At 31.4% G+C, this 15,401-nt stretch overlaps 1 protein-coding gene across 2 annotated transcripts in view; it reads right to left on the reverse strand.

The window, feature by feature from the left end:
* The window catches only part of LOC100161423 (protein slit), a 149,684-nt gene that overhangs the window by 70,130 nt on the left and 64,153 nt on the right, over positions 1-15,401 (reverse strand). For both annotated transcript variants that reach the window (XM_029486894.1, XM_016803173.1), the window contains exons 2-3: positions 12,132-12,203; positions 9,280-9,351 (exon numbers count right to left, since the gene is read on the reverse strand). In XM_029486894.1, coding sequence (XP_029342754.1) covers positions 9,280-9,351; positions 12,132-12,203 — 144 coding nt within the window. The remainder of the gene's footprint in view (positions 1-9,279; positions 9,352-12,131; positions 12,204-15,401) is intronic.

Below are 15,401 nucleotides of genomic sequence, written 5' to 3' on the forward strand. Positions count from 1 at the left end.
GATGAATAATATAATATTTCTTTTTAGGAAGTCTACCGACATTCCATAGATATCGAATTTGATAAAAATTTATCACATCAGGGAAATGCGTGTTTAAATAGTTTGTGTTGATGTAACCAAAAGAAGTTCGGGTCTAAAATAACCAATCACAGACAACCTATTAAATGTAACGTTTGTTTCTTTCTGTTTTATTATACGAAAAACCCACAATATTCTAAATGACAGATATTTTTTTTTAAAAACGTTTTACCATACGTTAACCGGGTGTTTCATTTCTCATTTGTTTTGGCATTCGTTCAACACCCTCTTAAAAAGCGTTTTTTCTTTTTAGTATTGTTGTTAATCTTCTATATAATATGTGACCTCAGTCTTAGAATGTTTTTTATAAACGTATATGGCTGTTTTGTGTTTAGTGCTACTTTTACTATAATTAAAATCGTATTATACTTCACAGTTGGTAGGTATTATTTAGTTAAACGATAGAACCGAAACATTCAGTAAAAATTCTACGAAGAAATTTAATTAATGATAACAAAATCGAATTGAAATTCGTACATGCGAGACAGCGTTTTAATACGTTTTTAAGTATGGAAATTAATGTGATATGGTCCTTGTATTTTCGAAAATACCTCTGTAGGTATTTAGGACGAATGCCTCTATAATGGTCTCAACAAAGTACAATGATAATATGTTAGCTATATTATACACGAAAGTGTTATTTTATTATTTTGTAGTTGAGGAAAATACGCAGTTAAAGGTTATAGTGGGGGTACTGCACACGTAAAAAATGATTTACGATATTTATTATGGATAATGATTCCGGTGTTGTGGCGAATGAATAAAAAATACTATAGCACCTACCTATATAATAATATGGACATTTCGTTTCCATAAACGCAAAACGGCCTCGGCATTTCCGATAAGAACCATAATATAGCACACGGTGTAAAGTATAGTGTACCTATCGCCGGGCAACGATACATTATTATTTCGTATTATTGCTACAGCACGATCGCATCCCCCCGCGGACAGTTCGAATACAATGATAATAATAATAATAATAACATTATTGTCGAGAGCACTATAAACGAACACCTCGTGACAAACGCAGCGTTGAACATAATATAATTTACATAACAACATTACACATGTCACTAATTGTCGGTATATTTATAGGTAGGTACAGGCGTTTTGGTATGGAACACATAATTGGACGGTTTTTACGAAAAGGGGTGCTAGTCGAATGTCGAATTATTTTTTATACGTTCATTTTGTGTAAAATTATACGTCCGATCGAATGGTTGCATTGTCGTCGTCGCACGATGTTTGTTATCGTAGTTTTTTAAGAAATTTGTTTAGTCACAACTCAGTCACTCAAAACCCAAAAATTACTGATTTCTTTTTATGAAAAATAGCACATGTTATTTATTTTATTATATTATTAAATATTTATACGTAATTTCTTTATTTATATTTTAAATGCGTTTGTTCAATTATTATTTATACATATAATTCATTGTCTGGATTATTTATTTAGAATGCTTTGAGACTGGTGCAGCAGGCACACACGTGGGGCTATTTTGTCCGTAGAAAAGACGCGTATTGCCGACCCGGCGAATAACCGATATATAGATATGGTACTAACAATCTATACTTCAGAGCAGGGGTATCAACACTATAACATTATGGATATGACATCCGGTCAGTGTCTGGTGAATACAACCAAACTAGTGCACATTACAATATATAAGACGCACGATCAAAATTATATTATATAAAAGGCTGCAGCGGAAATTGGACATTTGGTGGTAGTGTGGTACTATGGTTTTGAGACTAGTGGTGCCAATGTTGAATATAAAATACAAAAGAACCCACGTGTATATTCATTATATATTGTTTATATTCAAATACATTTAATTATTTTTCTCAATGTGCTTCTCAGTAATAATAAATTGTTGTTTTAAATACCTATTCCTACTTTTATCTGTACATATTTTGATATTTTTCTGAAATATGCACGAGGAGGCTATTAAAGCTATTGTGTAGCTCGAGCCCCAAAATCCCTCTCATATTAGCGCTTATGATAATGACAAATAAGTATCACGATTTAGAGACATGTGAATTCATTAGGTATCAAATATTCAAGTAAGTATTTCAATATTAAAAATTGGTGCTCCCAAAAGCGCAAGAAAAAAAGTCACCCATTTGCCCTTAATGTCTACGCCGCATAAATGTATGGCATTTCTCTATCTTAATTTTTAAATAAAATTATACCGAGTGTTCCATTTAACGCACAAGACACTCATTTTTTTTAAAATTATTAATGTTTATGAAAATAATATTTTCTTTAAGTTATTTCAAGTCACTAAAAACCAATATATATTTTTACTATTTTTTATAGTTTAAATTTAAATTTCTTAATTTTTTTTCAACCAAAGCATTTTAAATTCCTTTTTCGAAATCAGAATAGTTTGGAGTACTATGATGCATAAAAATCGAATTTTGGACGATTAGTTTATGAGTTAAAAGTATTTAAAGTTTAGATTGGGGAAGGAGTGGTACATGGGCAACCCAGAAAATGTTGTTCCATTACTCCGCTCATCATCTAAACTTTAAATAACTACTTACTAGTATAACCACTACCTAATAAACAATTTATCTGAAAGTTGATTTTCATGGATTAAAATTTTCCGAATAATATCCTGCTTAGAAATATGAGATCAAAAACTTTAGTGTCTTCTGAAGTAATTAGAGTAAAATATGTCTTGCGTTAAGTGGATCAACCCGTACACACTCACTGTTATTATACTTAGGTGACAGCGTGCTGTCGATTATCGGCCCTGGCCTAAGTCACTAAACGTACAAGTCTCTATCACACCAAATTTCGAATTTTCCTTTTTCGCACGGGTACCTAATGATATGATATTATTGTACGTTATACACGCGCAGTTATAGTATTTTATATTAGCTTTTCCACGGGACCGGCAAGGCGTCTGCGGTACACGCTTTATACGTCCGTTAATAATCCGTCAACCAACAATAAAGTTTACGCCCGCGTTCACCACACAAAAGACTTTTGCAAACGACAGCCACATTATATTATCGCCTAAACTTTAAATGTCAACGGCGCGGCGGGTGACGTAAAATACCGAAATCTTATATTATAATAATAATATATTATTATCGTTATAATATATTATCGACTCGATAACATTTCAATGGCATATAGGTAGGCACTGTGTGCATACACCATGTACATTGTACCTATACTGAAGCAGCGGAAACACCTAAATATACTGTTCTATAATATTATAGAGATCCACGTCATTTTTATATAGGGCCGAGAAAAAGAAATTAATTTCAATTTTATACACCGAAACCGCGAGAATTTCGACAAGTGTTATTGAATGAAAATTAATAGTGTGTACGTAAGCTGTATATATACGCGGAGTCTGTGATAAGTCCTAAAAAAATAGCGTTCATTTGTTTTAATTTAAACTTTGCATTTATTTTAATTTTTTTTTTTTTTTTTATTTAGTGGAGGGTAGTTCCGGTTGTTTTCGGTTCGCCGGTAACCGGTGGGCGATTTCGGGTCTAAAGCCTCTGGAAATTAATTCGGGAAAAACAAAAAGGGGAAGCGTTTTGCTGGTGATAAAGGTCCTGATTTACTATATATATAATATTATATACTCCCTCACGCTTAATGCGGCCATTATAAATATATATATTTTATAGTGTATGTGCCCGATGATCACAGCCTGAGTATATTAAATATATTTATAGGTGGTGTTGTTGAGAAATATTTCCAATAACTATTATATTATCCTACAGGCGGACTGGGGTCGGGTCTATTCGTCGACTATCCTTTTCATTAAACGGGAATTTCGGAGTATATTAATAATAATTTGCCCGTGGGTGGTAAAAGTGTCCTGGTCACGATAGGCTCCCCATAATGGACGGCCGTGACGGGACTTTAATGAAAGCTCGCATGGCGCGGCGGCCGGGTGAAAGGGCTCAAAACGCAATTATCCTCAGCCTTTGGTGACCTTTGGCAATCTCACCTGCGATATTAATGTGCCTTTGGGTCGTACATAAATTAGCCAACAGCTTAAAGTGTGAAAACATCTTTCATGGCAGCATCGGCAAATGAACGCCGGAAGTAAAATTTGTATTGTTATCATGATCTCTAAGGATTGTAAGGCATATTAATATTATGAGCAAATTGATCAGAAATTGTATTTAATCATAATATTATTAAGCATTAATCGAATGTCTGAAATACCTAATAAAATTGATGAAAAGATTCGATTGATTTTTTTTTGTGTGTAATATATTGTATAAATTATATTAATATTCACGTAAAACATATATTTTATAGTGCTTTTAATAATTGGTAAAGCTTTAAATGTTTCTAAAAACAAATAGACCTAAACACAAAGTTTAAAAAAATACAAGAGCTATTAAGTACTTTCAGATGTCGTATTATGGCCAGAGTGTTTTTACGATAAAAGATTGTTTGTGACAACAATATCCGTGTAAAAGTTAATTGAAAAACTGGCCCATAAATTTTAACCCTCAGAGCAGAGCATTAATACGTCCTTTTTACCAGACAGTGCCAAATTGTTAGTTTCAGTTCATTTTTTTTAAAAATCTTGAACAAAAAATATTTAGTTTTTGTAAAAACGTGATCTTGGGAGTTAAAGCGTCATTAATAAATTAAAGTATACATTTGGCATATTATTAGCGTGAAATGTTTTAAAAAGTTTTTTGGCATAGGTTTCAATTTCTGTGAAGCTTTATGTTTTTTTGAGAGATGCTAAATAAACTGCTGGATTCATTAAATGTAATAAACAAACGGACTGGAAGAGAACTATTACGCTTAAAACGCCGACGAAACATTTAATTTAAATGTGATTTAGTCGGCTCAATTATAAATTATTGTCAAAATGAACACAAATTATTTTTATTTATGCAATGAATTAATAACGCACTACTTGAATCTCGAACAAGTTGAACAATAATTTTTGGGAATTTGCATGATTAATATTAATATACGATATTAACATATTAGTCTGAGATAGTTTTGAGAACAATTTTAAGTTTATATCCTGCAGTCGATAAGACGCCTAGACGGTGCTGTACAACTTTGAATAAGTTTGTACAGTTAATACATTTTTATTCTTGACTCATATAATAATAATAATATAGTCACAACTGAAAAGAGTTGACTATACGTCTATAGCTGATACAAAGTGATGTTATTCCAGTAATATAATAATAATGTTGAATTTGTTAATATTAAACAATGTTGTAAGCGCATTTAAACTAAGAATATTTCAATAAACCAAAGGGTAAAAAAATATATTAAAAACTTGGTGAATTCTCTCTGCTTTATAGAAGGTTTCAAGTGTACCTCGTCATAGTACGGAAGTTGGTCTGATTCAGTAGTAAATATAAAATATGATTTATGAGTAAAAATTCAACATTTAAATAATTACATCATACATTATATTATTATTATGAATTTAAATGAAAAAATGAAGAATGCAGTTAAACGTTTTGTTTAAACAAAAGTGATGGACATATCTAATCGTCAAAAATATTAAATTTCAACATAATATTAAAAAGTTTGACGCTTGAAATTTATAAAAAAACAATTTAAATATTGAATATAATATTTAAGTAGATAAAAAAACGGACAAAAAGTAGAAAGATTGTTTTACTTAAATCAATCGGAATTGGCGTTCACAAACGTGCGACGGCTAAATTGTTTGACGCGCGAAATATAATTAATATTTTAACGAAGGTACCTACAAAATACAAACAAAATGTATTAGTTAAAATCCAGACAAATATTTACGTTGAAAAGTAATATTTCAGATGGTTGAACGTATTTTTAGGTTCAGTGTATATAGATTCGTGGACCGCATTGATGTTTAACGCATTACCACGTGGCAACAATAATGTTTACAGAAATCGAAGGGCTGCATAATATAATATATTATCATGTATGTTTGTATACGTCATAATGCCTTTATGTATATTAATAATGCTCAACGTACCTACGTATACAGAGTGGTTCACTGGATATCCCTTGCTACTTCACTCATATCTACACATTTTGAAATCAGTTTAATATAATATTACATAGGTAATATTACGCGATTTAATTTTTCTTCAACATGCTATCAAATTCTATAATCAAATTATATTGTGCAGAAATTTGCAAGAAAAATTTGTTCTCAGTGGCTTGAAACTATAACGACTCGTAGAGATCCGTAGAGATTACAGACAGAAATCCAAGAGTATAAAAATAAAAACATAATATACAATTGCATATTAAAATCTCTACCCTAGCTATTTATAACAAGTGAAGACAGTTTTTACGATGGATATGAAGATTGACAGTTGACGCGATGAGCGCACCATTAAAATATACACCCTATACAGTTACTATGTGTATACCCATTACCCAGACATACTCACCCTCTTTTCCTTCATCAACAAGTAACAAAACAGTTATTTCAAAATCTGGTTTTTGGAATTTTTAAATAGACTATATTATTTTTGAATTCTTGAGATACTTTGTACTACTTTAGGAGATACAAACTTCTGTTTTTCAAATGACTACACTCCTTTTATACAGTAAATTAATAAACAGATAATTTTTCTGAAATGTTGATAAAAATAAAAATTCAAACGAGCAGTTTTGAGTTTTTCAATTTTATGTACTAAGAATAATACGAAGTATAGGTCTAATGTCCATAATATAGCTTTTGGATACAGGGCCATAGTAATTTTAAATTATTTGTATGTAACTTATACTAAAATCTGTCAATATTTATAATTTTTAAATATGGTCCAAGTATAATAAATACTAGATCCAATATTAAATCTATTTAATACCATTTTTAAGGACTAATATTCTGAATATCAACATTTGAATAACTGAAAAACTAATCGTTTTGGTTTTGACTTTTGAGTAAGGTACAACAAAATTGTCAACAAAAAAAAAACTTAAAAAATCTACTTAATAATTTACATTAAAAAGGGAGGTGGGTTCTCATTTGAAAAACAGAAGTTTGTATAGCCACTGGATACTTCCGAAAAATCTAAATTTAAATAAAAATCAGTAGTAAATGAAATAATGGAGGTAAGCATACTCGGTGAATCGCTCTGTACACCGTGTGTTGTATGTATGTACTGTTCATGGACACGTTTGTCCTGTAGTGTACACAAATCGTGGTTTTGAATACTGATGTGTATATATTAGACGATAATATTATATGTATATATTATATTCGTGTGGAATTATAAGTTAATTAGCTGTCGGTGGTTTTAGTATGCGGTATAAGCGAGTATAAGGGCTTGACGGGGGGGGGGGGGTGATATTATATATACTGGCTTTTTGAGTATGTGTGTGTGTGTGTGGTATCATTGGTAGTCGGTAGATACCAGAAAATCCCGGGCATCCTGCTGGCGAATAGGACGCGGAAATTGCGACGTAAATAATCAACGGGGTCCATTCATGACAAATTGCACAGTTGTTGAAATCCTACAGCACCCCTTCACCACGGCGACGTGTATCGATATAATATAATATTACAGTTGACATCGTTTATAATGTGGTCCAAGGGGCCAGGGAAAATAGGTCATAATAACCGAAATTCAATAAAAGTTATTTGTAACCTATTACAATACAGTATACTATTTACAGTATACAGTATACATTAAATTATTTAAATTTTAAATTACTTAAGTCAATCTACCTACTATTAAAAAGTAAAGCATATTCACTAGATACATATTTTTAAAAAATCTGATAATTTTGTTCGTAACATGTTTTTTATTAGAAAAATGTTGTAGTATTTACTATTTTCGTTTCTACGTTTTCAAAGCTTGTTTTTGACCTTATATCATTAAATAGCCACATAAATTGTCACTGCAGGTTGTTTGATGTTTTTTCTTATCTTGAAATTTAATACTGCTATAAACCATCGTTAATGTGGAAGGTGTATTGCGTGGTCATTATGGGTATGCTATTCGTCTAAATTCACCAAAAATAAACATCATTACATCCGTGATCCGTATGATCATTATAAGAACGTCAAAACAACCGATAAAATTTGGCATAAAGAACATAATATGAGTTTTGCCCCGGGGCCTTTAATTTTAGGTCTCGGTATGTCACTACAATCGGTGTCATTATAAACGGTTTTTACAGTTTACCTACCTATATATCATACGCGCTAGACGTAGCAGCAGGCGCAAGTACGTAGGTAGGTGAAAATCACTAACACTGATGCAGCACACAGCCCACACTCGTATTCCCAACAACTTCTTGACACCGACCGGTGTTCGTGTGAATAATTTTTCATTCACATTTCAATTATTCGTGTCGACCAATTGATTTTATTTTTATAATAATTATCGATCGTCCTTGCCGATGGCCACACGTCAGCACCTCCACAACGGCAATATTTTACAACAGTCATGGGATCAATTGGATTTTTCTCGTATTCTTTTTTACATCCTCTGCCACAATGTCAAAGTACATACTACTTATACTTCAGTTTTTATCGAGCCCATTAATAACAATAATATTATATTATTAAGTTATTCACGGTGTCGTAGTTATAGTTAGGGTAGTTGGTAGTTATAAAAGGTACCAATTTTGTGACTACGACAACCGTTTTGTGCGGAAGCTGTTAACATCATGTAGGTACGTAAAGTATTAATTTTAAATGAATTAATGAATCGTGTATTTTTCAAGCTTTATTCACTCATCTATATATTTCACAAACAATAAACTTTTTATGTCGTGGAAATGTTGCCAAAACTATACACAACCTCAGTAAACAAGCACTATATTATGAAAATTATTTTTAATGTTCTATAATCGCACGGGTAGTTGACTCGATAAGCATGTGTTTTTTTTTATTACCTTCTTCATTTGTCAAAACGTCGAGATGTCTACCACACATTTCTAGTCATGCGTTGGATTACGTATGCATAAACATTTAACACGAGCAGTAACTTTTGACATTTTAATTTCAGTTCTACTCAACTTGACAACGACACTATAGTAATAATATCATATAATTTATACTTTATGCATCTAGATATTCTTAACAAATAACTATATATATAGGTCATTCTGTTTAATTAACGACCATTGTGTTGCAAAGATTGTTATTATATTCAGACATGATTAATGACGAGAACAACTATTTATGTACCTATAATTAATATATATTTATATGACGGTAATATACTTACAGTCGTTCCAATCGACCGAGATGTTTGAAAGCTCCTTTCTCAATCGTATGGATTTGATTGTCCGACAATTGCCTTGAAAAAATAAGAAAAAAAAAACAATTAAAAAGAAACATTTTTCAATTATAAAGTTTCTTATATAAAGGGTCTTTTGGGGGTGCGTATATATTATATATAAGACGAGAAAAAATACGAATGATTTGATTGCGTTTTTAAGAATGAAGCAAACAATATATAGAAAACGAATTTAATTGGTTACAAATCCTACTGCATGGAAGAATGATTCTCAACTTGCTGTTTGACAGCAGTATCGAAGAAATATTGCCATTTATTAAAATTACTTTTTGTCCGACTTACAGTTCAAAAACTTACACCCTTATATTTGAGATAAAAACACGCCTCGAATACACAACAATATAAGTTTCAATGTTCATAAAATACTTTGTACATGTTATTGTAGCACCTCTTTTAGGTACTATATAATATAATTTAAAAGAATATAAAATGAAATGAAATCGCCGGACTAGTAGTGCAGTCTCAGTGGTAATTATTACTGTACCCAATCAAATTAATTAGACCTGAGAGTAATTAATACATTTTTTTTTTTCAAATACATAAATAAAACTAACAAATTATTCATCAGACACATACATAACTATGATAAATATAATAATAGATAATATAATAATTATAAATCTGGGACGGTCATTTCCCCTCCTAACGTATACATTTTTATACCGCAGATGTTGAACATTTAGTGCCTGAATAGGAATTTTTCCTTCACAGTTATTTACTTTAACATTTGGATATTTTTTGATGATTATTATTCGTTTTTAATAATAATAAATAGAACGCGTAGAAAGGTCGAAACCAAATAAAAAGGTATAAAATAATAATTATATTTTTAGGCTGCACTATGATACACTGACCCAGGGCGGGTCACTAGCTGGTGGGTTGCAGTTATTTAAATCGAAAATATTCGTCTACTTGTTATGGAAAACAACGCCGTCAGATCCAAAATTCAATGAAAAAAATTTCAAACATTTAATCCCTTTAATCCTACTGGGGATGGGATGGAATCGGCCAGTATGGTGAGAAATGCCTGGGGTGGAAAAGCCATATAGAGGGAATGTTTGTGTCGTATAATATTATATTATAGATAGCTGTGCCGAAAATGGAATGACACTGCACATATGCTATACTTATGTGAAACTTGATATTATATTTTATGTACGATTAGATAATAATAATTGGATAAAAATTAGCGATAGTAATAATATCAATAATGTAGGTACCTATGAAGCGAGGGGTTTGTCTGGTGACTGATGAGGGCTCATTATCCATGCGACATTATCTTATATTCTTTATTTTTGATCTGACAATATTGTACAATGAAATTCAATACAAATCTTCACGTTACATAATATTATGTGACCCACAAAGAGGTGTATGGGGAGGGGGAAGGAAAGAGGGAAGGGCGGGGTGCTAGAAACCCCTTGCTTATAAATAATATTTTTTAGAAAAAGTTTAAAAATATGATATTGTTGTATATAATATATTCATAAAAAAACTTAATTATAAATTATTAGATATTTCACTATAACAAATTGTGGTAATATGCAAATTTGATATAGCTCAACTTTATACTCTAGATCAGAAATCCACAGTCCACACTATGATAGTAAAATGCAATAGATAAAAGTTGTGATTGTGGCAGCTTACTATAAAATATTAATTATGTATTACCATGATGGTTTAAAGACACTGACACCGGTAAGACAATATTATGATTCAATTGCTTGTAACAATATCATATTATACTTATATTGTGTGTGTAATAAATATTAAATATATTATTGATTATTATAGTGTACAGGCGTATTTGTTATATAAACTCAAAAATCCATATAAGTTGCATTTAAATAATTTTATAAATTATATCATATATAACTGTAGGATCATAGGTGTAACTATAGGCGTTTGAATTTGGAGGAAACGTTTGAAACGTCTGTCTTACATATAGATAAGGGTTTTTTCACTGATCCTCCTGTTCGATACAAAAGTTTTGTAAAGCCACTGGTAACAATGGTAACACGTGTGTGTTCCTTTATTGACTGTTTATAATATTAAACATCTACTCGCACTTAATATTGAATTTTTAATTTGACAATCTGAGATTACTTTTTTTTTTAAGATCGGACGAAAGACTGTTGAAAATCGAATAGAGTGTGCCGCAATTTGATATTAAAAAAGAAGTTATAAAATTGGATTTTTATATTTTTAACAAGATACCGAGCAACCAGTAGATTATGTTTACAAGATGCTGCGAGGCGCACTTGCAATGGTGTATATCTACAGTATAGATATACTTAGAATAAATAATAAAAGTCTGAAAGCAAAGTTCGCGGGAGTGGAAAAAATAAGTTTCCGTTCTTATTAACACGAATAATGAGAAACTGGGTTTCCTCCTGCATTCCTACTGTTTGTTTTTTATCCCTTTTCGCTGCAAATATCGATGAATAATTTCAAGTGGTTCAAATACTAAGTCACTGCCAAAAATCACTCGAAGTTTTGATTTTAAAAACAATTTTTATGTTTATTTACTCGCTTCTCTTTTATCCCATGTCCGTTTGAATAATAAAGCATATAATATATTTAAAAAGTCCCAGAAAACCATCCTCTATTTATACACTCGACCCTCTACATATACTCAGTAGGAGCTCTATTAAATTTTCACAGGTCGCCAGACAAAACCAACAAACTGGACGCAAGAGGGGAACAAAAAAAACATAAATCAAGTTGACTTTTAAAGATACATATTTATATAAATACGAGGTAAAAACAAAAGTACTTACAAGACTCGTAAATTAGTCAGGTTGGCAAAGTCAGTAGACGATATGACCGTAATGTTGTTTCCTTGCAAGTCTCTGTAAATAAAAATGAATACATTTATTAGTTTATTATTTAAAATTAAAATAACAATAAGGAAACTTCACCGGTCCCATTATTCACAATGAACATTGAAGTATAATAATATCCATTACCCTTACATCCAAACTATTAAAATGTTTTAGAAAGTATACAGTGTTGTCGGAGTGTGAAAATCGTATGCACTGCTATAACGTTTTTTAACAGACTAATTAATTCTTACATTTTATATGTCATACAACACCGTCGTTGGAACTTAATGTACACCGCCAAATTTTTCGGGTTACAAACTGGTGACAAGCGAAATGCTTATATTTCCTCCTGAACCGCAGTCATTACGCGATTATAGTCAACATTACATAATGAATTATTCAGAGTGATTCGCCAAGCATGCTAACCCCCTTTTGCTTCTTCAATAATGTAGTTATTCAAAAACCCGACTTTCAAATATTATACTTAAAGACCATACTTTGATTTTCAATAGATTTTTGTGTATACTATACCTACTTAAAGAGTGTCCTATGGAGATACAAACTTCTGTTTTTCACATGAGAACCCCCCACCCTTTTCTTCTGTAAATCTTTACATATATTTTTTTACACCTACAAAAGTCAGAATTCGAATAAATTAATTATTAAATTTAAAGAAAAATGGAGGGAAGGTGAGCATGCTCGGGGAATCACTCTGTATATAATATTGTTATGTACATAGTCCGCGGCGCGGCGCTGCTATAATACAAAGTGACTGTAATAAAATCCGGCGCGTTTATTCGGTTTATTGTCCATAAATCAGAGACGGATGGTGGAACGTCGAAAAACGAAATCATTACAATGGGAATGGCCGCGATAAAAACCGCGGGGTCGGTTGTAAACGTTATTAATTTTACACGTTAAAACACGGATCCCGCTGAGATCGCGATAATTCGTGTCCTGGGATAAAATCAGTGCACTGTCGAGTGTCGTCGCATTCCGCACAATCGACTATACTACACACCTGCAATAATATGCACCTATATATGTATGTTCATATATTAAGTACCTATACCTACCTAATAACGTAGATAGTTTGCCAAAAAACGTTTGAATCGCCAACGAAATGTCAATAAGTCTGTTAGGTTAGGTTAATGTTAGCCTTGTCGTTAATAATGTTTCCATCGGTGTGTGTGTGTGTGTGTGTGTGTGCGTCCACACGTGAAGTCTGAGACAAAAATGCATTTTCCCGGTACGGCGCTTGGAAATCGATTTTTATTTTTTTGTTCCATTAAACGATATATAGGCTCGATTTAGGTTCTTTATTGAACACAGAAACGTGCACGAAACGTCGACAACGACCACCTTGCTTATTCTTCGCCGATCGTAATCTCTTCGACAAAAAAGTGCTCCAACAAAGCGGCTTAACTTGTTTGCTGGCTTTCCACTCGAATAGTTACCGTTTGACGAGAGCCATCCAACGGTATAATGCATGTAAAATATACCATTTCATATACTCTTTATCGTAAATCATTTTTTTTGCTCCATACTTTTTTTTTTTATCCATGTCCGTTCTACCATTTATACAAGGCTGCCATATTATAACTAAATATGATTTCAAAAAAATGGCCGAGTGGAAAACTTATCGGCTTAAAAATGATAAAATATTAAAATCTAGATAGAAGTACTCGACTGTAGTTACAAAAAAAATTGTTTTTCATATATATATATTATGTACCTATTATGTATAATATAATATTACACTTTTGCACTAAAACATTTTTAACAATAAATGTATATAAATGGATTTGGTTGTGCAAAATATGAACACATCATATTATTAAATTACATCTGAATAAAATTTAACTACTATTTTTAAATTAATTTTTCGCGAAGGGATTTCTTTTAAATAGAATATTATTCATACTTGGTTGTATCATAATGGGTTTTACTCAAATAAAATATATTTAATATTTATCATGAATTCAGTTAACTGTACAACGTACGGAACATTTATATTTTTACCTGGGGCAAACTAAAATTATAAAATATTATACATCTTACACGAATATGTACATCAATAAATGGCTTCTAACAAATATAGTACAAACAATATAAAAACGTTATAAAGTCCTACCAATACAACTCAAGCACACAAACATCCGTGGGATACAGTAGTTGGTTCGACTACAATTGTTGCAGTTGTATTTATGTTTAAAGCAAACAAATATAATATCATCCGGCAAACGGTTCAAAGTGCAGCTTAGATCAGGTAAAAATGATCAAGATTTTATTATTAACAGGCGTTTGGTAACTTTTATTCGTCAGTAAAATATCTAAAAATTTTCGGGACAAAAAAAAATTGTACCAAAACGGTTTAACAAAAGTTATTAGCAAAAGAGTAGAAAAAAAAATCGTATTAATATTAAAAACAAAAAATGTTATGGGGTACCAATATTATTATACGATTTCAATGAAAATTTGGGGCTTATTGTTCATTATTATTATAATATTATATGTGGGTGCGAAGTACCTATCTTTGCTCTTTAATCGCAATTGGAAATCTATAAACTTGAAAATCCAATAAAATACTAAATCAATTTGTTGCTAATAGTCGAGGAAATACCGCGATGTGTGTTGCTCATTTATTTTATTAAGCAGTCGTTGTAAACCATATGTCAATATTTGAACTATATTGTTTAAACACCTCAGTGCGGTCGGTTACACTCGAAAAGGCAATGTAATTGCGTTTGGGAAACGATGTCTTTTTTTTGAAAGCCAAGTTTGAAAAAAAATACAAATACCACGTACACGGCGGATATAAAAAACAAAGAAAGGGTAATTTGTTAGTCTCAAGTCTGCGACGAACAATATAGTGCCGTATATTGTTTTCCGCTCTTGTCCGCCGGCTAAACGAAAAGAATTACCAATCGATTTGTCTGTTTTCGACGTACAAAAAAATTGCGAAACATAAAGAAAACCGTCAGCACCAATACTGACTTCTAATAACGCGAGTAGGCGTTTTTACCAAAATATACACATTCAGGTAGTGTGAAAAGTTGAGAAAATAATCGATTTATCACTCTTATCAATTGTATTGTTGATACAAAATACTTCCACCGATATTATAGGTAGTCATGATATTCATTATATTATTTCCGTTTCGCGTATATAAACAATACTAACAAGAACTAATAAGTATTTTTTAATTAATAATTATAATATCCA

The sequence above is a fragment of the Acyrthosiphon pisum genome, chromosome A1 (genome assembly GCF_005508785.2).
Source record: "Acyrthosiphon pisum isolate AL4f chromosome A1, pea_aphid_22Mar2018_4r6ur, whole genome shotgun sequence".
NCBI classification, from domain to species: domain Eukaryota; kingdom Metazoa; phylum Arthropoda; class Insecta; order Hemiptera; family Aphididae; genus Acyrthosiphon; species Acyrthosiphon pisum.